General features: G+C 49.7%; 1 protein-coding gene across 1 annotated transcript in view; it reads right to left on the reverse strand.

Annotated features, from left to right (window-relative positions):
* The window catches only part of TRERF1 (transcriptional regulating factor 1), an 84,538-nt gene that overhangs the window by 22,482 nt on the left and 38,160 nt on the right, over nt 1–23,896 (reverse strand). The window contains 10 exon segments of the mRNA XM_070586064.1: nt 3,640–3,715; nt 5,099–5,202; nt 5,335–5,474; nt 6,736–6,802; nt 7,498–7,529; nt 7,531–7,880; nt 11,285–11,587; nt 12,629–12,779; nt 13,682–13,728; nt 15,195–16,895. Coding sequence (XP_070442165.1) covers nt 3,640–3,715; nt 5,099–5,202; nt 5,335–5,474; nt 6,736–6,802; nt 7,498–7,529; nt 7,531–7,880; nt 11,285–11,587; nt 12,629–12,779; nt 13,682–13,728; nt 15,195–16,637 — 2,713 coding nt within the window. The 5' untranslated portion in view covers nt 16,638–16,895.

The following is a 23,896-nucleotide window of genomic DNA, read 5'->3' on the forward strand; positions in this document are numbered from 1 at the left end:
GGCTGTTGTCACTGCGTCACACAAGAAAGGCACGTTCACTGTAGAAAAAGGGGGACTGTTGTGACAAGAGATCTTCATTTCCGTGCAAGGTTTTCCACAGTGGGTGAAGGATGAGTAATTTTTTTAGGGGTGCAGGTTGTGAAGCAGGGGATACCAAAATCCCTCCAGAGGCAAAAGGAAGGGAGGCCTCCATCTGAATCGAGAACTCGAGCTTGTCCACTAACCCTTTTCTTTACAAGTTCAGTGTCAGGCAAAGCAAGAGAGTAAGTATCAACTCAGTTCCTGCCCTTCTGGGGACCATTATCCAGCTAGAGACACGGGCTAAGAATGCCTGGAAAATGACATCACAGCTGTGCCTCCTGCAAAGTATTCTCTTGAGAATGTAATTCCGTCTCCTCATCAAACTGGGGCAGCTTCCAAGATAGAGACCAGGCTTCTCCCAACCGAGTGGGTATTTCCTCCAGGTCTCCCCCGTCTCCGGAGTCAGGTCAGGGTCAGGACCCAGTGAGCGCTTGGGCTGTGGTGGGAGCTGACAGTAGCCTCTGTTGAACCCTCGACAAGACGCTCAGGGCCAGTTGGGACACCCCTCCACTCCACACCCATCTGCAGGAATGACCAGTTCAATGGAAAATCCAAGGATGCCGCAAGCCATATAATCACAACCAGGCGTCCTCCTCAGCCTGACTCCCCCACGCTCCAGCCTTCCCCACCCAATCCAACTGCTAGCTGGGAGCAACTGCAAACAACTGCTACCCACACAGGGGTGGAGGGTGCTTAGGGAGGGCTGGACCGGGCACCTTGGTGTGGATTAAAGAGCGCCGGGGGCCACTGCAACAGCATCTTCCTCCTAGGATCTTAACAGGGCTCCTCTGGCCTTGGCAAGCAGCCCCCAGATCTGGGTGAGCTGCCTACCCACACGGTGTGTCTCCTGGGTCCCAGCATCGGGCACTTTCTCCTTTTTTACTGCGTTGCTTGGGATGGAGTGGGAAAGGGAAGGTCGTGAGTGAAGGAAGGGAAGCGATTTTCACAGGGCTGTGTCTCTGTCTGACTCCCCCTGACTTGCAGCCTCCTTCGCAGAGACCAGTCTTTCTGCCTTCCTCCAGGGCACAGACAGGCCTGGGAGGTCTCACCTCTTCTCTCTCTCTAGATGCCTGGAGTGCAATTCCAGGGCCGGGAGTCCGGGTGAGGTGACACTGGCCACAGCCGCAGAGCTGGAAGCCAAAGGAGATCCAGAGGATAGTGTCCCAGTGAGGCTGACCTGAGCCGACAGAGAGTCCTACTGGAGAGCAACCCAACGGGGCTTGGCACAAAGGCCAAGGCAGGAGGGGGTCATGGGGATAGGATTCACTGACACTCTAGAACCAAACAAGGGGGGCTGGTGACTGGTATCTGGGGCATGTGATGGGGGTAGAGTCTGTGACCTCCCCTGTGGCTTGGAAGGGAACTGCTAAAGGGATGGAGTCAGGTCAGACTTTAGAGATCAGCGACCTCTGCTCTTTTCATGCATAATTCTAGAAGATTCTCTAGGGCCCAGTCTGTGATCACTTCCTGGAGAAAGCAAATGACTGGAAGACAGGTGAGCACCCTTTTCTTGGGGACACACAGCTAGCGGGAGACCAACTCTTCACACCTCTGTTCCACCTCTCTTGCCCCTAAGGATGGAAATAATTCCAGGAAGCAGGAGTGCTCCTGGTCTGCCTGTGGGATAAGGGGGCAGGGGACAGGCAAAGGATTAGCTAGGAACCCCCAACCACAAAAGATCAATTAGTTTTAGCAGAGTTTAGGGCCCTTTAATTTCAAAGTTCTTGGTACTATTTTAGTGTTTTTGTTTTATTTTGTTTGGGGCAGGCGTGGCTTGTAGTCCATAGCTTTCCACCCTTTTTTATGTCATGACACATATAAAAAAATAATACTTGCTTGGCACACTGGGAAGAACTGGAGGGGACCTGGGTCCCAGATGAGGCTGCTCACAGCTGGAGCTGACCAGCCCAGAGATGCCGGCCACCCCAGTCACCCCAAGGGCCGAGGGCAGCCACAGCAGATGGTTGGGAAGCTCCTTCTTGTCAACCAACTGTCCCTCTTACTATGGAAAGCATGAGACAGGCTTGGACAGCTTGTCGGGGTTTAATGGGCAGCAGATGATACTGGGAATTAAGAGAGGACCTGAATCGTTGCCATGGCAGATTAGGGAGCACTCCCACATCTTTCTACACACACTTGGGGCAGACGCAAGCAGGAAATGATGGAGACAAGTTAAGAAACCAGCTCCTTCAGGCCACTGGTTAAATGATGGATTTCTGCTCTCATGTGTCCTTTTTGGGTTTGCCTAGTTCCAGTAGTGGCCTGTGTGCTAAGCGCGACCCACAGGCAGACATCCTGGGCTCACTGTGCTCGGATGAGTGGCTTCTGAGGCCCTTTCATCCTGTGATGACGGGCAGGAAGGCTGACTCATGGCAGGAGCACATTAACTGGGGCAAACGGTGGTGTGGACAGGGAGCCCACTGAGAATGCTCCAGTATTTTTAGAGCAGCCCTCACCTTAGGCCACATCGGGCTGCCTGGACCAAGGACTTGGAAAAGGCATTACTAGGTTCCCAGGCCCACTAAAGTATTTAGCACCTACCTAGGGAGTGTCTGCTCAAGGTGCCAAAGAAACCTTCAAATGATTAACAATCAAGGGGCACTGCAGGTTGTAGCCCCCTCTGAAATAGAAAACCCAGGCAAGATGGTGGAGACCCTCAGAATGGACTGGTTTACCAGTGAATGGAAATAAAAATGTTAGCTTCAACTTCATTTGTCATCTCAGGCTCCCCAACCTGTTTCCCTCTCTCTTCCATTCAGCTCTCAAACGTGGTTTCTCCTTCCTCCTTATTGGTGATATCACGTTAATCCACACCCTCATAAGACACACTCATATGTAAATATACATGTAAATATATGCATATGCAAATATATATGTATATGTGTAAATGTATGTCTTTTCCTAGCATTAGTGTGATCTGTTTTTTAATAACTGCCTCCTCCTCAGACTCCAAGCTGAATGAGGCAGGACTCTGTCTGTCTATGTCTGTCATAGTCACTCTTCCATCTTAATGCTTAGCACAGTTTGTTGGACATAGTAAGTGCTCAATAAGTAATTGTTTAATAAATGAGTAACAACAGCCTCTAGGACATACCAGGCATTGGGCTACATATACTATCTCTAATCTTCACAAAGGGATGGAGTATGAGCCCATTTTACGGGGGAGGAAACCAAGGCTGGAGAGGGCCAAGGGGCAAGATCTGAACCCAGGTCTACTGATTCCAAAGCCAGGCGGCTGCTGAGTGTCGTTGCCTCTGTGCCGTACCCTGTGGTACTGTGGCCCTTTCCCCTGATGCACCCGTCTCACTGCCACACACGCAGGCACTGGCCACTCTCGCCCAGCTCTTGGCACACCCATGAGGGGCAGGAGCTCGCACAGCTCAACGCTGCCCCACCAAGAGACTCAACTGCCCCCTCAGTTATGCCCCAAAGGCCTTGAGGTCACAAGCAGCAATTAGGACAGAAGCAGTGCCATGTATTATTAAAAATCGACCCAACCAAACATGCAAACAGCCTGCTCTCAGGTAGCAATGGGGCCCAGGGCTCCTGGTGACCTACCGGCATAGTGGTAATTTGCTAAAGGATGACATTTTAACCTGACTGGCTTCCGCAGCAGCAGCATTTCCAGAGCAACCTGCAGACCCATGGGAGAAAAAAGGTGAGAGTCAGGAATGAGTCTGTGTGTCCTAGGAAGACCATCTACCTAATGGGGAAAAAGGGTCCAGCACTGCAGAGCCCGGAGCTGGGGGTGCTGGAAGGAAAACCAGAGGGAAAACTACTTGGGGTTTCCTTTCTGGTCAGCACCTAGCAGGGTTTGCCGTTCTAACCCTCCCCCCAGCTCAGGAGAACAGCCAGCTAGTCATGTCTGAGACCCCACTCCTTCCTTGGTGAGGGCCTCGGCCTCAGAGAGATGGTGGGGCCTCCTCTGAATGGAGGCTGGGTCTCCAGGGAAGGACTTCAAGGAAATGAGTGGGTGATATGTAACTGTTTCTGCAGAAAAGTCATATGTTTCATTATAATTGAACACAAACAGCTGTATTAGTAATAACCATACTACACATTGTCCTCCCAGAGAGCCTAGCTAAAGAAACCCTTTCAAATCTGCCTTCTTTAGCCTTGTTGACTTTGAAAAAAATGCTGCAGGCAGAGTTGAGCAGTGGATGGTTCAGGGGCAGAGCAAGGTCTAGAATCTTGCTACTCCAGGTGTGGTCCACAGACCAGCAACATGAACATCCCCCGGAAGCCGGCCAGAAATGCAGAACCTTGGGCCCCACCTCCAGAACTGCTGAATAAGAACCTGCATTTTAACAAGATTCTCCAGGTGACTCGTGTGAACGTTAAAAGTTCTTGAAAAGTACCAAGAATTTCATGAGAAGGTAGTATTGGAACATTTGTTTACATTCACATTTTCATAAAATCAAAAAGGAAGAAGCTAGATCTGGTACAAGAATCATGTATTTACTAAAGGGGAAACTGAGGTTAATGACTGAGTAATCTTGTTAACAGCCCAGGTGCAGGAGGCAAATGGTCAGCTCTGATTCTGGCAAAATGGCACCAAAGTTCTGGTTTGACCAAAGGACTGTGTCAAAGGTGGAAGCATGACACCAGCTTGTACACAGCAAACACTTCATTTTGGTTAAGGGAGAAAACGGTTCTAAGAACATCAAACATTGGCTGACTTCTACAGTAAGAAAGAATTCTACCTCCACCCCTGGAGGCCAGTTTTATGATGTGAAATATAGGACTGCTGAAGAGAAATTCTAATTTCCCAAGACAGATGTGCCCATAATTATTACTTAGGAACGGATGTGTAAACGGAAGTCCAACTGGAGGTTTTCCTGCAGGCTTTTAAATCCTGACCTTCTCATTGAGGTAAGGAACATGAGGTCTATGGCTTGGTCATCATCTTATGAATTGTTTGTATGGTACATGGGACAACACAGAAACCTGGGAAAACAGTTTCAGAATTCTGACATGAAGAGGCAGATTGTGAAGCCTACTTTTCATGGTTCCTTACCATCACATCACCTTTGGCCTCGAAGAGAGAGTGCAAAGCAAATTCAGAATTGGTCCCTCCACCTGGCAATGCACTTGAACAGCACAAATTCAGGAGATTCTCCACTGTTGGGAACAAGGAGAAGCCACTGTATCAGAGAGAGCCCAGCATCATAGAAAAACACGGCAATCCTGGAACCAGGGGTCCTAGCGCGAGCGTCAAGGCTTCCCCACCCAGTTCTTCCCCTGCGCCAATACCTCTTTGCTGGAGGTCGTGGTTTTCTAGCTCTGGCCAGGGCTTCCATACCAGGGTGGCCTTGTGTGTGTCCTGGGCCAGGGCAGAGACATCCTGGAGTTCTGGGATCTCTGCTTGGAATCTCAAGCCAATGTTGATGCGTCTTTAATGACAAGAAGAAAAACAACAGTGTAGTCTTCAACTGGAGGCCAAGAGCAACTGTCAGGAACTTGAAAAAGAAGGAAACCAGTTTCTTCTGCAAGAAGAATGCAGCATGGACCATTTCCTCACAGCGTGATCCTAAGATTCCAGCCACGGCCTTTTCACTGGGATAAGGAATAGCTTTAAAACTGGGGAGAGATGCTGTGGGGAACAATGGAGAAGTCTGCCTGGGGCTTCATAGCTCCCTATAACTGAGAGAGGGGGTGCTAATTCCAAGGGAACAGCTCCCAGAATATGGCCGATGGCCCTTTTTAACCAGGAAAAATGGGACAAATATAAAGTGCTTATTTCATTTTTTATCCCTTTCAGACCACTTTCCCATAAATTATCCCATTTGAACCTCACAGAGACCTGTGCTGTAAGGAAAGCAGTGATAACTACTCCCATTCAATAGATGAGTTAGCTGAAGCCTAGAAAGGTTAGCTTGATCAAGATCAAATAACAAAGTGGCCCTAGAACTCAGGTTTTCTCATTCCTGACTCAGTCTACTCAGCACTCTACCATCTGGCCTTTTCTGTGCTCATCCATGAAAATAACCACCTTTCTCTTCCATTATATCTCCCCATCGCCCACCCATAACTCAAGTACTCAACAAGCCCATTTGAAGGACTGGCCAAGAATTTTAGGCATGGGGGAAGCAAGGGCATTTGGAAGGAGTCCTGTCGAGAACTGTGAACCATGAGAGAGATGCCTCAGTGTTACTGAGAACGTGAAAGCATGTAGCCACAATCGAACTGGTCCATGGAGCCAGAGATGGGGACACTAGGTTCTCTGAATACAGGGCTTCCTCCTTTTACTATGTATTTAGTCTTTGGTAAAGGCCTTGAAACACTGGCAATTGTAGAAAAACAACAGTACTTGAAAAATATCACAATCCTACAATTTCTACAACTTCTCCCTCAGGGGCCACTCTGACTCCAGAAGCACTAACTACACTTCTCAAAGCTCCTCATCCCTTTCCTCAGCAGAGGCTTCTGTTCTAAAGAATAATTGGGGGCCGGCCCAGTGGCGCAGTGGTTAAGTTGGTGTGCTCTGCTTCAGCGGCCTGGGATTCAGGATCCGGGGCGCAGACCTACACACTGCTCATCAAGCCATGCTGTGGCGGTGTTCCACATACAAAATAGAGGAAGATGGGCACAGACGTTAGCTCAGGGCCAAGCTTCCTCACATGCACACAAAAAGAACAACCGGCTTTTCCTTACGGTTCAATGTCAACCGTCTGCTCTCCAGGCCCTGGGGTGACTGTCACACTGCTGCCATCGATGCTGTCTGAATACAGAAAACAGAGATCACTGGTCAACAGGGAAGGGGTACTGAAGAAACTGAAGCAAATGAGCAATTACTGAACAGTCATAATAGGGCCCCCGTCCTACCCAACCCATGCCAGAGTCACCACCACTAGTCTCCAAGGAGCTGGAGTGTGTGCTAACTGGTTTAGGATGACCCATTCCTCACACAGGGTAAGGAGAAGCCAGCTGCCCCACTCTGGTCTGCTAAGCTGTCTTGTTTCTACAGAACTATTCTTGCTCCAGAAAGAGACCCTGGCTACAGGCTCTCCCTGCTTGATCTTTAAGCAGCACACACCCTAAATGTGGAGGCCCCGGTCTTGCACATAATCCTATCTGTACGGCTACTTAGTACTTTTCCCTTGGGTGCCTTTACGCAATTATCCACCACACAGTCCTATTATTTAGTATGTGCACACTTCAACTGTTTCCTTATCCCAAAGAGACTGTAATCATCACTTCACGCGTTTGTCTCCTCAGCTAGACGGTGATTTCCCTGAGGATGAGTATTCTCTATTTGTTCTAAGTATTTCCAGCACCAGCACAGTGCCTGGTACATGGAGTAGATAAGCCACACGTTAGGGGCGTCAAAGAGAGAACTACAGAAGGTGAGACCTCGCAGGGAGGTCCCCTGCACAGGCAGGGGTGAAAGCCCCGGGTCCGGGAGGGGTGACTCACTGGAGCGGCAGAGCAGCACGCGCGGCGTGGGGGGGCGTGAGGGGCAGCTGGGGGTGGGCGCCGGGGCCGTGCCCGGAGATGAGGACATTGCTGAAGAGCCCCGAGCCCTGGCGCACCGGGCTGAGCATGGGCGGGGGCGTGTAGGGGGGCAGCTCGTGCGCGGGGTCCAGGAGCAGGTGGTCCCCCAGCACGCGCGGGGAGCGCAGCTGGCTCTGGTACAGGGTGGCGCCCGAGTAGGAGGCGGCGGGGCTCGGGTGGTAGGAGGGCGGTGGCGGGATGAAGAGCGGCTCGGGCCGGTGCCGGAACTTCTTCTTCTCGGGCGCCGCGGGCTTGTGGGGCTCCTCAGCTTTGGCCGCGCCCGGCTGATGCTTCCTGGGAATTTCCTGAAACGGGGAGAATGCTGCGATTCAGATACCTGGGCTTTCCCCACAGGCCGTTTCCACAGGTTGAGGGGAGGGGAACTTCCGTCCTACTCCGGACCCCTTTCCACTCGTCTGACCCCAGCATCCTTGGCGCTAAAAAGCAGCCACCTCTGTTTCGGACCAGGCGGGTTCTGGTGGCTTCACTGGGGAGAAAACTGGTGTGGAGGAAACCCCTCATGTCTGGAGGGAGATGGGGGTGGTAGGAATAGTGAGTGGGCAAGAAAGAATCAATTCACATTCTTTATTGCTTATCACCGCATTCCCATCTGGCGTGGGATCCAGCTGAGCGGGCCCTTTAATTCCCCACTGCTCCCCCGGGACAGACAACAGGGACAGATAACACACGTTCTGAGAAGGGGACAGAATAATCCATTCAGGGAAGCTGGGCAGAGGCTGTGGGGCAGGAAAAGGGGGTCAGGTCTAGCCAAGGTTCCCAGGGCCAGTGACCCACACTGGGCTCTCTTTCAAGGTAACTTTCTGGCTGAGGGAGAGCCATCTATGATTTTAAGGCCCCTTTCCTGTGCTCCCCTAGAAACAGAGCCAGTTAACCTCCCCCTCACCACCCCTCACTTCTGCTCCCAGCACTGGTGGCTCATTTGTAGCAAGCCCCTCTCCTCAGCTGGCTTCCTGTCAGCCGTGTTAGTTTATTTTATGGCAGCGGAACCAAGCATAGTCTGGAAGGAAGGTCTGCCACGTGGATACATATATACCAATAAGTAAACATATGCACGTAAACAGAGAAGCAGGGCGTGCCAAAGCCAAACAGAAACAGACTCGGGTTGTGTGCCAGCATCAGCCCAGGAAAATGAGGAGCTGGGTGTGGCTGCAGAGGCAGCAGTGCGGCTGGGAGAGGCGGCAGGGGTACTTGCAGAAAGGTTCTGGGTAGTCTGTGGTACCCTCTCAGGCCCTGCAGGCCAGTGCCAGTCACAGCCGCAGTCCCTCGCAGTTCCTGTGGCCAGGGTGGCGCCTGAGTAGGAGGCAGCAGGGGGTGATGGGAAGGGCTGGCCACAGTCACATGACCAGCTGCCTCCAGGCCATGTGACCTGCCCCTGTCGCCCCTCAGCTCTGGGCTCCCTCTCTCTCTGGACCCTGCTGCTGACTTGAGCACTTCAGGCTGCCCCCTCCTTTGTCTCCCTCAGCTTCGTTGTCTTTTGGGGCCCTGTCCCAGCCTCTGGGATGGGAGCCTAGTGAAGCAGAGAGGTGGGGAAAGGAAGAGGGCAGAGGACCCCCAGGCTCCCAGCTCACCCCTAGGGGGCTCTCCTTAGGCGAGAGCACCTCAGCCTGCCTCCTCTCCCACCAGAGGGCTCCTCACTGCGTGAGGCTGAGGTAGAGACAGGGGGCTGAGGAGAATGGGGAGAGGATGCCGATGCCCCCTAACTTGGGGAGCAATTCTGAAACTTTATACCCTATTCCTGGTAACTGATGAGGTCATGTGAGCACATGCAGACCTTGTGTGACCTCAACTCTGCACCAGAATCCAGACCTCCAATCATAGGGTCAAATGTCCCTCTTGGGCTTCCTTTACTTGAGCCTCTGGTCCTGCTATTCCAGCTCTAAAGCTGGATCTTCCAGGCAAGGCTCTGAGACCCTGGGCCAGAGAAGCCACCTACAGTGTCAGACCCGGATGTCACTTGAGAGGGAGCATTTACAGTGTTCCACCCCTCACAAGCTATTTGGACCCTCTGTGGGGGAAGGCCAAGTACTGAGAGGTTTTAAAAGCTCCCCAGAGGGGTGAGAACCACTGATGAGTCCAATCTCCTCAAGGTCAGGGGAGAAATCGAGGCTCTGAGAAGGGGCAGGTCTCAGCTGCCTTCAGCCCAGCTGGCTAGGAGCAGAGCCCCAGGATTAAAACTCAGGGCTCCCGTCTGAACATTTTAATTTCTTTATATCAAGTGTCAGGATATACTTGCTCACATTTACTCAATCCCACCTACATGCTTCCACTTCGGCTTATCTCCCAACTCATGACGTCGCTCTCACCGTTTCCACAAAGCCAAGTCCATCTCTGCCTTCAAAACCCTGCTCAGAACGCCCCTCATCGTGACCTCTGATTCCGACCAAACTCATACCAAACTCCCTCGCCCCTCCCAGTCCCTAATTACTTTAGCTACCCAGGTGTATTCCCTCCGGCCACACCAGGGTCATCACTGTTTCTCCTCAGCCCTGGTGCTTCTCTTCCTGTCTTGAATTGGGGTGGGCGGTGCTGCCTGAGGCTCGGATCCCTGTGTTACTAGGAACCTACTGTCTCCAGCTTCAGGCTGTTTTCCAAGGGAAAAAACAGTGGATCTCCCACCAAATTAGGAACTTCTCTGGGCAAAGAGGGAGCTTAGCTATGTCACTTCATCTCTGCCTGTTGCTGGCACCCAAGTCCTGCCAGCTTATGAAAATCCTCATCCCCAGAGCTTCTCCACCAGTCTCTCCTCTTCTGAGACCTTGATATTACATAGAGAACTAGAAAAGCTCTTTTTGTACTTTCCTAGTTCTCTTAATTATCCTCCCTACTTCTACTCTAGCCCAACTCCACCCTCGTGCCTCCTGGAATCCCAGCAGCCATCTATTCTCTAAGGACAAATATGACCCAGCACACCACTTTGCGGCGAGGGGACAAATCTAACATAGTCAACCACATGGGGTCCAGACTCCTCGGAGGAGGGAAGGAGGGAGGGAGTGGGGGAGGGAGAGAAATTCAGAGAGCGAGATCTCTGTTTCAGAGCGAAGCTAATAAGCTGCTTGGGTAAAGCACTTGGAATCTGAGAAAGAGAAGGAGAACTTAACAGTGAGTGAGAGATGCAAATCTCTTTGCTTTCCTGAGATTGGGGGTGGGTGTCCCTCAGGGGAAATTATTTCAGGAGCCTTAATGAATTAGGTCCTCCAAGGGTAATTTTGCAAGTGTGATACTGAAAATATTAATCATCTGGTAAGGGTGACCATCAGAATGGACGCCAGGGCTATGGCTTGGAGGCCCTGCTGTGCCAGGGGTTACATCTTTGGTTGCCACATTTGGGGAGGTCTGGAGATCCTGGGGGAGGGGCCAGGGCCCTGGGCAATAGCTATGTACTATCTGGAACAGTACTTCTGTATTTTAATAACCGATTACCAGCTGAGTTATCATTTCTGTTTTAATCTGGGAATACTCTGCGCCTCTCAGAATCTAACCCAGACCTTTAGCCTGGAAGAGTAACAAGTTACTGGATAGAGGGTGATGTGAACAAGAATGAGATTCCCAAGGCGGCCAGGGGGACGCAGCCCTGAGTGGCCACGCCATGTCTGAGCTTAGGCCAGTGACCCTGGAAGAGCTGTCCTCATCTCCAAGAAAGCAAAGGGATGTCCCCAACCCGGGCGGGCAGGACAGAGCAGCAACTCACAGCAGGCGTGCGGGGGGCAGCCCCTTGGGGGGAGTGTGGGGGAGAGAGGGTCATCCTCACGAGCACGGGCATCTCGTCGTCCGACATCGAGCTGGCTGGCTTGTCTCTGGCGGAGGGGGCGGCAACGACGCTGTTGGCGAAGCCCTGAGAGCTGGGCTTGGGCGGGAGAAGCTTGACAGGGACAGACACGGGCATGACCATGGGCGTGAGGCTTTCTGCCTCGGGAGGGAGCTGCGGTGGCGGCGGAGGCGGAGGCGGCAGTGGCGGCTGGGGCTGAGGCGGCGGGGCCTTCTCTCCTTCCTCCTACACAGACAATAAAGGCTTTGATCCTGGGCTGAGAGTAGCTCTCACAAGGGGAGCACACTTTGCTTTTCCAGAAAGGTTCCAGGACATCATGCATGGGTGACAGAGAACCACTGCAGGACCCTGAGTCCCTGGGCTCAAGTAATGACTGGGGGCAGTGGACAAGGTCACACACTCTATTTTCTACATTTAAGAAACCTTGACCATGCATCACTTGTATATCAAAACAAATATTTAGAAAAATTTTTGTGTGGTTGTCATTGATTTTTTTTTTTAAAAAAGGATATGGACTTGCAATCAGGCAAAAAAAGACCCCACATAAGTTTTTGTGTAGGATCTTTTAATACTATGGGCCTCAGTTTACTCATCTGTCAAATAGAAGACAAAGTTCTTTTATCTGGCATGGTCAGGAGCTGGAGGGACCTGGGTAATCCAAAGTTTTGGCAAACAAAGCATTAATCCCATACACTTAAATTAAGATCAACAATATGCAAAGAATCGAGAAAATTCTTTGCATTTTAACCTAACTCTAAAGCTGCATGGATGGTTCACTACGTGGATATCCTACCTGGATAATCCTGAGGGCATTTAAAGACCTTTGGATGCTAGAGTCTAATACGAGTGCCTGATGAAGTGAAAACGCTGGCTGAGAGCCTGTTGGTTCCATCAGCTCTCCTTGGCCATTGACTGCTGATCGGGAAAGTCCAAGTGACCCTGGGCTTGGGCGCTTCAAGTAGCTCAAGTTAAAAATAATATTGCATCTACATGTTTTCTCTGCTGTCTCCTCCATGAGGTGGAGAGCCTGGGATCCCCTAAAAGGATTACTAGTACCTTTGTTTTGACTCTTGTTCATGAAGCCAATGGAAGTGGGACTGTTTGACCTGTCTGGCTCCAGCGTCAAAGTGTAAGCACTTCCCTTAATTGGGGGAGGACTGTGCCTCCCCAGGTGCCCGCATGGGGCTCACACTCTCTGTCTGACGGCAGCAAAGCAAAGCAAGCAGCACATGGGCTGGGGAGGACTGGGCACTGGCTCCTGCTAACCTGTTTGAGGCTGGGGGAAGCCCTCATTCCCCCGTGGGACCGCATGTGGCCATTCAGCGCAGGCAGGCTCTTGAACTCCTTCAGGCAGATGGAGCACGTCAGCTTGTTCTTGGCATCAAACTGTTCCCCAAACACTCCTTTTAGTTGGCCACTGCTCAAGGGTAGGGCCAAAGGGAGAGGACACGCACGTTGAGGAAGGGGAACAGTGATTTATCACACGACCTCACGCCCTAGGAACCCATTTTACCCATCCACTGCCCCCAGGCCCATTGCCCCACTTGCATCACTCCAATACCCTTCAGAGAAGTAGACCCAATTTATAGATGAAAAACTGAGGCTCAAGAGTGGGCAAGGGCTTTCTCAGTCACGCAAGAGTTGCTCAAAACGCTCGTCTTCATTCCAGGACTTCTGGTGCTGGGTGTTCCCACCTGTGGCTTATTACCCATCTAAGGTCAGCTTGGGCTGCCTCTTCCAGAAGCTTTCCCTCAGAGACACCTGTCTGAATCCTCTGGGTCAGCCTCCAGACCACACGTGTTAGCAGTTTATCAGGCTCTGGCTAAGTCTGTAATTATTTACCACACCCATGAGTGGAGGACACAAGTCTGTACTGTTCACTGTTGTATTCTCAAAGCTTAGCTCCATGTCTGGCACGCAGTAGGTACTCAATAAATACTCACTGAATGAATAAAGGGACAGTGGACAGAACATGGGCTGTGGAGTCATTCCCAGCATTGCTACTTACTTGATGTGCAACTTTAAGCTCTCTGAGCCTCAGTTTTTTCGTGTGAAATAATAGGAATAAGAAGCAAACAATGGTTGAGTGCTTAGTATGTGCTAGGCACGTGGTAATCCTGTCCACTCTCACTGGGTAACATTATTACACATACTACAGAGTGCCTAGCACACGGTGAGCACTCAAACGCAACAGCTGCTACTATTATTCCTATAAACTTGAGGAATTGACTTTGAATTTGGAAATGAATCATGAGAGACAACCCAGGAAAACCTCCCAGTCTCCCAAAATGCCACCAAGCCTCCTTGCATCCATCCTACCTTGACTCAGGGGACCCTGGCTGGGCTCTGCCATCAGGTAGGTGCATCTAATTTTGAGCCATGCAGGACACCGGAAGAAAGAAGAAAGAGGAAAAACATGTGTTTCTGATGGGGAGGAGTCCTTGAGTGGCGGGAAGCCCAGGGCCTGCACTTTGAGGATTCTTCCCCTCTCCACCTAGCACTCATCCTGCTCACGGCTGCTCATGCCCTCGCTCTTCCTCACCTGAGACTTCTTTCCCTTGACTGCTCCCCAGCTTGGGACCACGCCCCACTCTGGGAGCTGCCGCCAGCCACAAGCCCACCAGGACTCAATTCCCCACCTCGTCCCTTCCTGTTCTCCCAGTCTACCCACTGTGTGCACAGAAAGGCTCCATTCCCATGAGAGACACAGAATGGAGAGAGCTGAGCGACACAGCATCATGCCGAGAGACCTCCTGCTCAATTCCCTTCCAGGCTTGGCCATGTCGTCTGATTCTTATGTTCACAAAGGCTCTCAGTTACAATGGGCCTGAGTCCCAAACAAAATGGCATCGAAGGGAGTTCCTTTCTGGCCTTCAACCTCCATCAGAGTCCTCTCTCCATCTATCCTGGTCTTATTCAGGGTTCCCTCCTCCTCTGACCCTTTGCCACATGTGTAGCACTTGGAAATGCCAAGGCATGAACAGTGGCCAGTATATAGTAGGTTGTTTTGTGGTCAAATACATTTGGGAAACAATCAAGGGTTAATAACCATGGCCCACAGGCTGAATCTCGTCTGCAGACATGCTTTGTTTGGCTACACTGCTTTTAAAGATCTTGAATAAGAATGCCATTGGATGGGGCATCTGCTCTCCAGGCCACCACAGTTGCCACCACTCCCTATTGTCTCATACCAGGCCATTTTGCTTATAAACTTTACCTGCCTGGATCCTGTGAGCAGCTAAGGTTTTCATCTCTGCAACTACATGAGGTAGCCCCTTTGGGAGATCCACAGCGCATATTAGCATATAAAGGCTCTGAGAAGCCCTGAGATTGCAACTTGTTCCACTTTAAGAAACCCCCAGATTTATTTATCCAGAGAACCCATTTCCCACCCCCAGCAATATCCATTAAACATTCTACAGAACTCCTGTTCTGAGCAAAATACTTTGAGAAATGCTGTCCTAATGTGGTCTCCCTCCCAAAGGGGCAACAATTTCACAGGGAATTCCCGGAGGATACAGATCTAAGGGGGACCAGAAACCCCCACCATGTGGTCCCTGGGCACATGACTCAAGCCTTGATCATTACATGCATCATTCAGGACCTGACACGGTATTTTGGCCATCTCCTTAGCAAGATTATAAGCTCAATGGGCAAAGTCAAAATTGATTTTGTATTCTAAGTGCCTGGCATAGACCGTGCCTGGCACTTAACAGGTTAACATTTGTGGAATGAATAAACTAAAGGGTTGGAGGGGTCAGAGACAGGACTGAGCTCTGGCTGGCCCTGTAGCACACTAAGACACCAAGAGAAACTTGCACTGTGAGAATACCTGGGGCCACATGGCACTGGGAGAGAGCTGCTGGTTCTGAGGCCCCATGTTGTTGAGGTGGATCCCACTGGGGGACAGGAGCGGCCGATGGGGGAGGGCACTGCTGACCCGATTCAGATCCGAGCTTGCTGGGTCTCCCAATCCTGCATCAGGAGGCCCCAGGTCCCCGTGGGAGCTCAGCATGGCCTGGGCCTGCCTGTCGCTGGGGTAAGTCTTGGGCTGACTGTCCTCCCGCTGCTGGTGCTGAGGCAGGTGGCTCTGCTGGTAGAGGGCGTGGCTGTAGGACTGCTGGGGCTCCTGGTAGTAGTACTGGGGCATGGAGCCCAGCTGAATCAGCTGGACAGCGTGTGCCTGCTCTGGGGTGTACTGGTGGGGGTCCCTGTGATAAGAAGGGGGCTGCAGGTGCATCTGTTGCTGCTGCTGCTCTTGCAAGTGCTGCATCATGGGTTGGGACTGATAATACTGAGGTATCTGCATTGAACCCTGCCGCTGCTGGAGCTGCAGCTGCTGCTGCTGCTGCTGCTGCTGTTGCTGCTGCTGCTGCTGAGGCTGTGGTGGGCGAATCTGCTGCTGCTGCTGCATTTCTTGCATCGACATACGCTGCTGCCCAGCCTGCTGCTGTTGCTGCTGTGGGTAATACTGGTGCTGCTGCATCTGTTGCATGTGCTGGGACAGCATCTGTGGGGCCTGCAGTGGCTGTCCTCCCGGCACTGGCATCTGAGCCAGTGGCTGCTGGTAGTCATAATACATGTGCCCTTGGCTAGGGTGCTGCCCAACCTGAAGCGCTGGTTTGGACAGCCCACCAGTGAAACCAGGGTGAGGCTGCTGGGGCACCTGCTGGTAGCGGGAAGGTATAGCCGGTGCTGGGGGCTCCACGGGCTTCTGGGACAGCAGCTGGCGGAGGGCACTGTCCGGGGCCCCATCCATCACTGCTGACTGGGTGTGCAGCACCTGGGCCATATTGTTGACCTGAATTCGCAGGTTTTGGTTGGCAAACACCTGGGTGAAAGAGTCTAGTTTGTGCAGGACACCGCTGGTGAGCTTCTGAGTCCGGATCTCACTGGCCTGGGAGTAGGTGTATTGGTAGCCATCGGTGGGCTCAGCCTGGGCCGGTGCCCCCCACATCATGTTTGAGTTGGTCAGGTTGCCACGTAGCTGGACATGGTTTCCAGGCCCTGCATGGCCTCCCCACCCTCCCTGCCTCGAGGTATCCACTTGGCCAAGGTTTTTGGAGCCAACAGGCAAGCCTAGACCGTCTCGAGTATCTTGAGGGAAGTGGGGAGAGATGGGTGAGGCCTGAGGGGCATCCATGGCAGCCCCTGTGACTGTATTCCCATAGTTGTGGTTCAGCCCGCCATGGACCCCAAGTGGTGGCTGTTGGTAGAAAAGGTTCTCACCACTGTGGGCCACGTGGTTGGTCTTGTACAGCTGCTGATCCCCCATGGTGCCCGCCTTGGTCGTGCACGTCCAGCCACAAAACCATAAAAAAAGGTAAATGAAACAAACCCAAAAGGACTGAAACCCTGAGAAGCTGAGAGAAAGCGTCCACACTACTCCACGGCTGACATGTCTGTGAATGCGGCTGGAGCCAGGTGTTCCTGTTGGCCTGTACCACTCATGTGCAGAGCGGCGGGTTTTACATCCTCGCCCGGGCTGAGGTACGGAGCAAACACCAGCGTGGGGAAGAGATGCCGCTCACACCTGCAAGACAAGATGCAAAGGACAGGAAAGTATTTATCTGGATGTTCTGCGACAAGCAATTACATCTACCATGACCAATTATAGAAATAAATACAAAACAGAAGACTTGATTAGAGATAGCTAGTGTCATATACTCCACACCCTTCTCACTGATTCTGCAGATCTTGACCCTCATGTGAGATGTGAACTCTCTTACTTTCAAGCTGTTGGCCAATGGCTCACTAGTTCATTGATTGGTCAATTCACTGTTATGCTCACTGATTAATTCATCCATTATTCTGGGACCCTGCTTTTGAAAGCTCAGCACTATTCTAGGACGTGCGGGGGATACGAAGACATTTAAGACATTCATTAATCAATTTATCTGCTCAACACTTATTAGACACCTACTAAGTGTAAGGCAAAATGCCAGGAGATGATTAAGACATAGGCTAGCTCTTCAAGAGCTTACGGTTAGAAAAGGCGACAGGTTATATGAATAAGTACAAGACAAGGAGGAAAAAGATGCATGTAATAAAAAGGTAAAACTATGAGTATGGAATTCAGACTGGAGAGCTTATTTCTAGCAGAAGAATGGAATTAGAAAAAGCTTCAAGGAGGAGCATTGCACGTGTCCATTTGCCTGTTAGGTCAGCATAGTTACCTGCCGCCTCGTGGTCCCTGCCCAGGAAAACCTCTGTGCATGGGGCTGACCACCCAGCCAGAAGCCTATGACGTGGGCTGGCACAAAAAAATAGGCTGGCCCAATCAGATTCCCTCTCTCAGGAACATGAACTAGGAAACCTGGAGAGACTGGTCTAGTCTGGTTTGAGTTCACACAGTTCTTTCCTGGGCTTCAGGCTAGGGTATGTAAACCCCTGGGAGTATATGAAGGCTTTCCAAGCACCACACACGCACTCAAAGTTTTAAGAGAATCACTTTCCATATCCTCAACTTCCATAGAAATTCTTTTCTAGAACTGCTGCACGATAGAGGCACAAGTTGTCCTCTTATACCTGCTCTTTCACAGTAGCCTTCCCCCTTTACAAAAGAAAGGCAAATCACTTCCCATCCGTCCCAAATCTTCACTGGGTTACCGCCCCAGGGATAACCCCCCACCCACCACCACACAAGTTCTACTTTCTTTTTTTTTTTTAAAGATTTTATTTTTCCTTTTTCTCTCCAAAGCCCCCCAGTACATAGTTGTGTATTTTTAGTGGTGGGTCCTTCCAGTTGTGGCATGTGGGATGCTGCCTCAGCATGGCCTGACAAGTGGTGCCATGTCCGCGCCCAGGATCCGAACCGGCAAAACCCTGGGCCGCTGAAGCGGGGCACGCAAACTTAACCACTTGGCCACGGGGCCGTCCCCTATTTTCTTAATAGAAAATTGAGAAAGCGAGGAACTCTAATAAACGAGTAGTCAACCTTCTTTGCAAGCTGGGTGGTTTCCAATTCTTACTTTATTAGGAAGCCCTAATAGAAGTAATTAAAATACAATTATTAGTGATAGACCACTGTGTGATTTTTGGTCTATAACTCAGAAGTAGACCAAGAACTGAGTGACCGTGCTTTAACAAAACTTGTATTTCTATTTGCTGGTTCACGTGAATGAAGGTTTTCAAGTGCTTACATCTATATAAATGAAAATCGGAAATACGATCGATGCTGATCCTTTTCTCATGCTAACAATAAGTAATAATCTTCCATGGATAAATAAAAAAATTGAAGAAATAACCCAGCACCAGCAATATTTTATTCCTGAACCTGGGTGGTAACCGCGTGGCTGTGCTCCCTCTGCGGTCACGCAAACTGTACGCTCTGAGCTGGTCATACAGAGGTATGTATGTCGGACATCAATAAAAAATTTTACTTTAAAAAGTCATCCAGCATCACCATCTCACTGAGATAAAATTTTAGTTTTATGTTTATTATTTAGCCAAGCTAGTAATATATTTATGTTGTTTTGATCAATTGTATACTATTAATAATTGTAATGATAACTCAAACCAGGAGAAAATTTTAATAGTTAGAGCTTTATGATTTCAGGAAATTAAAAAAGTTTTAACATCATATAAAATTGTTACAGAGAAATATGATAGGGAAAGAAATGAAAGAGTTTTAAGCATAAAAATATATTACATATATTACGTTAGGCTAAAATTCCATGGGGAAGTGAAACAGAAATAAAATTTCAAGGAGAAAAGGGAACACTGACTATTAACAAAGAGCGTGTTCATGCATTTTTAAAGTGGACGATGGTGGGTATCAAATCGCTATGGTGTTTAGACTCCACTGACTAAACAGTGATGTAATAGTTTTACTTAAATATATCCATGTTTACAATATACTGGAAATTGCATCTTCTGCAAACTTATGATAAAAAATGTAGACGTCAACTTAAAAATGGGTGAGGGGGTAAAGAGTTTTACGACATCCTTCTATGGGGGATTTTAAGCAGAAACGTTTGAAGACCACTGCAGTAGTCTCCCTCCAACTAGAAGGCGGCCTGAGTTGGTCTCTCCTTTTCTGAATGACAAGAGAAGGAGACGGACAAATTCCGAGTGAGGGATTTGGTTTGGTGGAATGAAGGATGGAGCAAGGGAAGCAGTGGGAGGAAACAAAGGTTGGCCAAAGACGGCTGGAGCAGACTCTGAATGCGAAGTTACGCGTGAGCCATGAATGGCCAGTGGAGGCTTCTGAGCAGAGGCACAAGGATGCTGGGCGTGAGGGTGCTGGGCTTCAGAGGCTGGGAGACCAACTCCCCTCGCTGCTCAAAATGTGGTCCGTATCACCTGGGAGCTGGTTAGAAGTTCAGAGGCTTCAGCCCAGATCTATTCATCAGAATCTGCATTTTATCAAGGCTCCTAAATGATTCGTGTGTAGATTAAAATTTGAGAAGCAATGGGTTAGCAGGTTCTGCTGCATCCAGGCGAGACATAATTAAGACCTGAACTCGGGTAGTGGTGAGCAGGAAGAGAGGGAGAAAGGAGAGGAACATCCCCTATGCTGCCAGTGGGAAGTGACGCTCTCTTTTCCCAAACAGCACTGGCCATCAGGGGCTATGACCCAGTCTGAGGACACCCGTCCCTTTCTCACACACACACTCTCTCTTGACGTCCTCACCCACCACACATACCTTGCTGACGCCCAATGAGTACCCCCAGCTCAGATGGTCTGAGCTCCTGATCAGCTGCCTACTCCACATCACCACTTCCACGTTCAAAGCCAAACTCAACATCATCTCCCCCAAAATGGATGCTGCTCCAAAGTGTCTCCCTTGACTCCTCCCTCTCCCTTAATCAACCACCACAACCTATCAATCTACTTCCTAATATTTTCTTAACTCTATCCATTTTTCTCCAGTTCCACCACTATCATGCTAGTCTGAGACATCATATCTGTCTTCTGGACTATTCCAAGAGCCTTCCAATTGGTCTCCCTGCTTTCAGTCATGTCCATTCTACAAACAGCAGCAGCAGAATGAACTTTTCAAAATGTGACTCTGATCTCATCATCCCACTGTTTAAAGCTCTTTGATGGCATCCTAGCACTCTTAGGTTAAAAATTAAAATCGTTAACAAGGCCAACAGGGCCCTGGGGAAGATAGTCCTCACCCTAACAATGTATCCCTCTTCTCTTTGCGCTTTATCTCCTTCCCATCCCTCACCGCAGCCATTCTGGTCTTCTCTCAGTTCCTTGAACCTGCCATGCTGCCTCCCACAACATGACCTTTGCACATGCTGGTCCCTCAACAACGGAGAGCTTTTCCCCTCCTCCCTCCCTCTCCCTCTAGCCAAGTCCTGGGCATCCTTCAGATCTCATCTCAAAGTATACTTTCTCAGAAAGTCTACCCTGACCCCAACCCCTAAGTCTACATCAGAGTCCTTTCTTATATGTTCTCATAAAACCACATTCCTTTTCTTTGGACCACTCTTCTCAGGCTGTAATGGTACTTCCACCAGTGCAATTATTGATTCATGGATCTTTCTCTATTAGAGCAGAGACCACGTGTACTTTTGTCTGATTCTATTCCCAAGCCCAGCACATTGGAGCCCCTCCAATAAGTATTTATTGAAGGATGGGTAGAGGGGTAATATTTGTTGATGAATGAATGAATGAATGAAAAAAATTAACCACCACCAAGTGTCTCAATGAATCGGTAAAGGCGGAAAAATATACTCAGTGTAGGCTGAGCACACGTTAAGTTTTCATGGAGAACAGTTAGATTTCACCTGCATCCTGATGGACAAAGAGGGCTTACAGAGATAGAGGACCAGGAAAGGTATTTCAGACGAGGGAACAGTGTGCACAAAGGCATGGAGTGAGGTGCAGGGGTCCATGCTGGGGTACTGTGTCCTTGTCAGGAACTCACCAATGATCAGGCTGAATTTGTATGGTCAGAGCTAAATTGCGGGGGCCTTAAAATGACGTCCAGCAGTGCTATCCTGTGGGCATTAGGCCTGGTGATTTCACTACGTAACCTTCCTTGAAAGCCTTGCACCAAGTCACCTCCCCCAGAAGAATCACTTATTGAAAGTCACCAGACTCTGACTACGATCTGATCTCATGTCCCTCCACCCTGGCCCTGTGGGTGGAAGGGAAGCTAGATGATTCCACTTCTGTTGACATGTCTGCCTTGTTAAGTGTTCCCAAACTGCTGGACGAGGGGCATTTCTTTGTGTTTTGAGCTACAGGAATCTAATCTTTATTTGTTGCTATTTTCAGAACTCGGAAAGTAGTTTATTTACAAGCACAGAACCCTAGAAAGTCAGAGGTAGGTTCCCAAGCTGTGGTTCCCGGGGCCAGCAGCACCAGCATCACCTGGGAATTGTTATAAATGCAAATTCTTGGGCCCCACCCAGATGCACTGAATCAGAAACTTGGGCGGCGGGGCCCAGCAGGCTGTGTTTTAATGAGCCCTCCTGTTGAGTCTGATGCCCTCTCAAGCTGAAGACTAATCTAGAGGTCATCTAGTCTCCCCATATTACAGATGAGGAAACTGAGGCCCAGAGACGTAACTGCTGGGCCTGGAACAGTGCCTGGCTCATCGTAGTGGGCAATCAAGATCATGCGTTGAGTTAAAGGGAGGGAAAATGACTTCCCTAGGAAGTCATAAGGAGGTAATGGCAAAATCATGTGCTATTCATTTTACATTAAATTTTTATATGTTTTGAATAGGCACGATCTTCACAAGGCTCAAAATTCAAAAGGTATAAAAGAGCACACAAAAGAGTGAAAATCATCCCCAATAAACGCTTGAAAATAAAGTGAAATGTTAGAGCAAATTTTTTTAAAAGGGTATACATGAGAAGTCTTCCTCCCACCCCTGTGCCCAGATGCCCAGGACCCCTCCTGGGACAATCACTCAAGTTCCTGTATATTCTAGAGACGTTTTATGCTCATACAAGGATGCTTGTACACACCCCACCAGTAGCCCTTCTATGCAGACGGTAGCACGCCAAGCCCACAGTTCAGCATCTTGTCAAAAGACTATTTGAAACACATCATTTACAACCTGGAAAACGGTTCTTCTTGGTGGGTCAGTCAATCTCACAGAACTGTTATAATACCAACTCAGGATTCAAGTCTTTATTATTTTTCTAATAAGGTAATTGCTTTGCTCATTATGTACAGCATTTCCTACCGGGTAACTGGCACCAGGAGGTTTGTCATTCATGAACTAATTAACAGGACTACTACTTTCACATTTCTTTGGTCAATTCCTTCTTTAGAGCAATCTCCGGGATTCTGGAGTGGGCTCAACAAATAAATGCCTGCTTGGAATCCGAGGTGCCCTCTATGCTCCCCCTGGAGCACTGCAGTCACAGGACCTAATTCTGGGCCCATCTCCCCACTGGCTGTCCAGTCATTCCAAGGCAGGGCCAGCATCCTACCTGGCTTGGGTCACAGTGACTGAGATATAGCAGATGCTCAATAAATACTCATTGAACTGAAATGCTGGGCCAGGCAAATGAGACCCAGAGTCAGGCACTCCACCCCAGGTTTCCATGCTTGACATGGACTGATGGCCAGAATTTACTATTTTCTGTTAAAGGCACAGTGCCCTAAAGCACCAGATTCATGGAAGGCTGTAGATAATCATTAGGCTCGACACAGACTCCCTAGCACAGGGATTTTTCATACAGGGGCAGCTAGTAAACATTTCCAGCTTTGCTGGCTAGACAATCTGTCACAGCTCCACAGGTGGAGTGTGAAAGCAGCCACAAATGATGTATCAATGAGTCGGTGAGGTTGTGTTCCAATACAACTTTATTTACGGACACTGAAATTTGAATTTTATATAATTTTCACATGTCAAGAAATAGTATTGCTCTTCTATTGATTTTTCTTCATCCATTTAAAAACGTAAAAAGCCTTCTTGGCTCAGAGGCTGTAGCTAAGAGTAGGCGTAGGCTGAATTTGGCTCCAGTCATAGTTTGCTGATCCCTGTTCTAGGGCATCAAAGTCCTTCTCCCATCCCTCCATACCCCCAGGGGCACCAGGAGATGGGGCACAGGCTGCAAGGAGGATATCTGTCTGAAAGGACCATCCTTTGAACCAGAGAGACAGAGAGACAGAGAGGAAGTTGACTTTGGCCAAGGTCTCAACTGGACTTGTTTGCTTACAATTCATAAAGGGTAACACCCTGCTCCCGCCAGACCACCACTGCTTGTTTGAGGAAGAAAAACCAAAAAGATCTTCCTTTTTCCGACACTGGGTCATCATTCAGAGACTGTATATACAATTCCCCACATGACTTGGCTTAGGGTTCAGTCAAGCCTTCCTCTCAAGTCTGTCAAAGGAGCTTAACTTGGATCCTCCTGGAATTCTCACTCCAGCTCTCTCCCAACGTCCAAAAGAAGGCAGGAGCCAAGGGCAGTTCTCCAAGACGCGGCTCATGGTTCGTGGTCTCCTTTATAGCAACACTTGTTCTAAATGCTTTCTGATTAGTCTCCTAAATAAGGCCAGTGGGTGTCTTATAGTCCAGTAGCCCAACTACTATGGACGAGTTCTGCCAACGA

Source organism: Equus przewalskii, chromosome 19 (genome assembly GCF_037783145.1).
Source record: "Equus przewalskii isolate Varuska chromosome 19, EquPr2, whole genome shotgun sequence".
Lineage (NCBI taxonomy): Eukaryota > Metazoa > Chordata > Mammalia > Perissodactyla > Equidae > Equus > Equus przewalskii.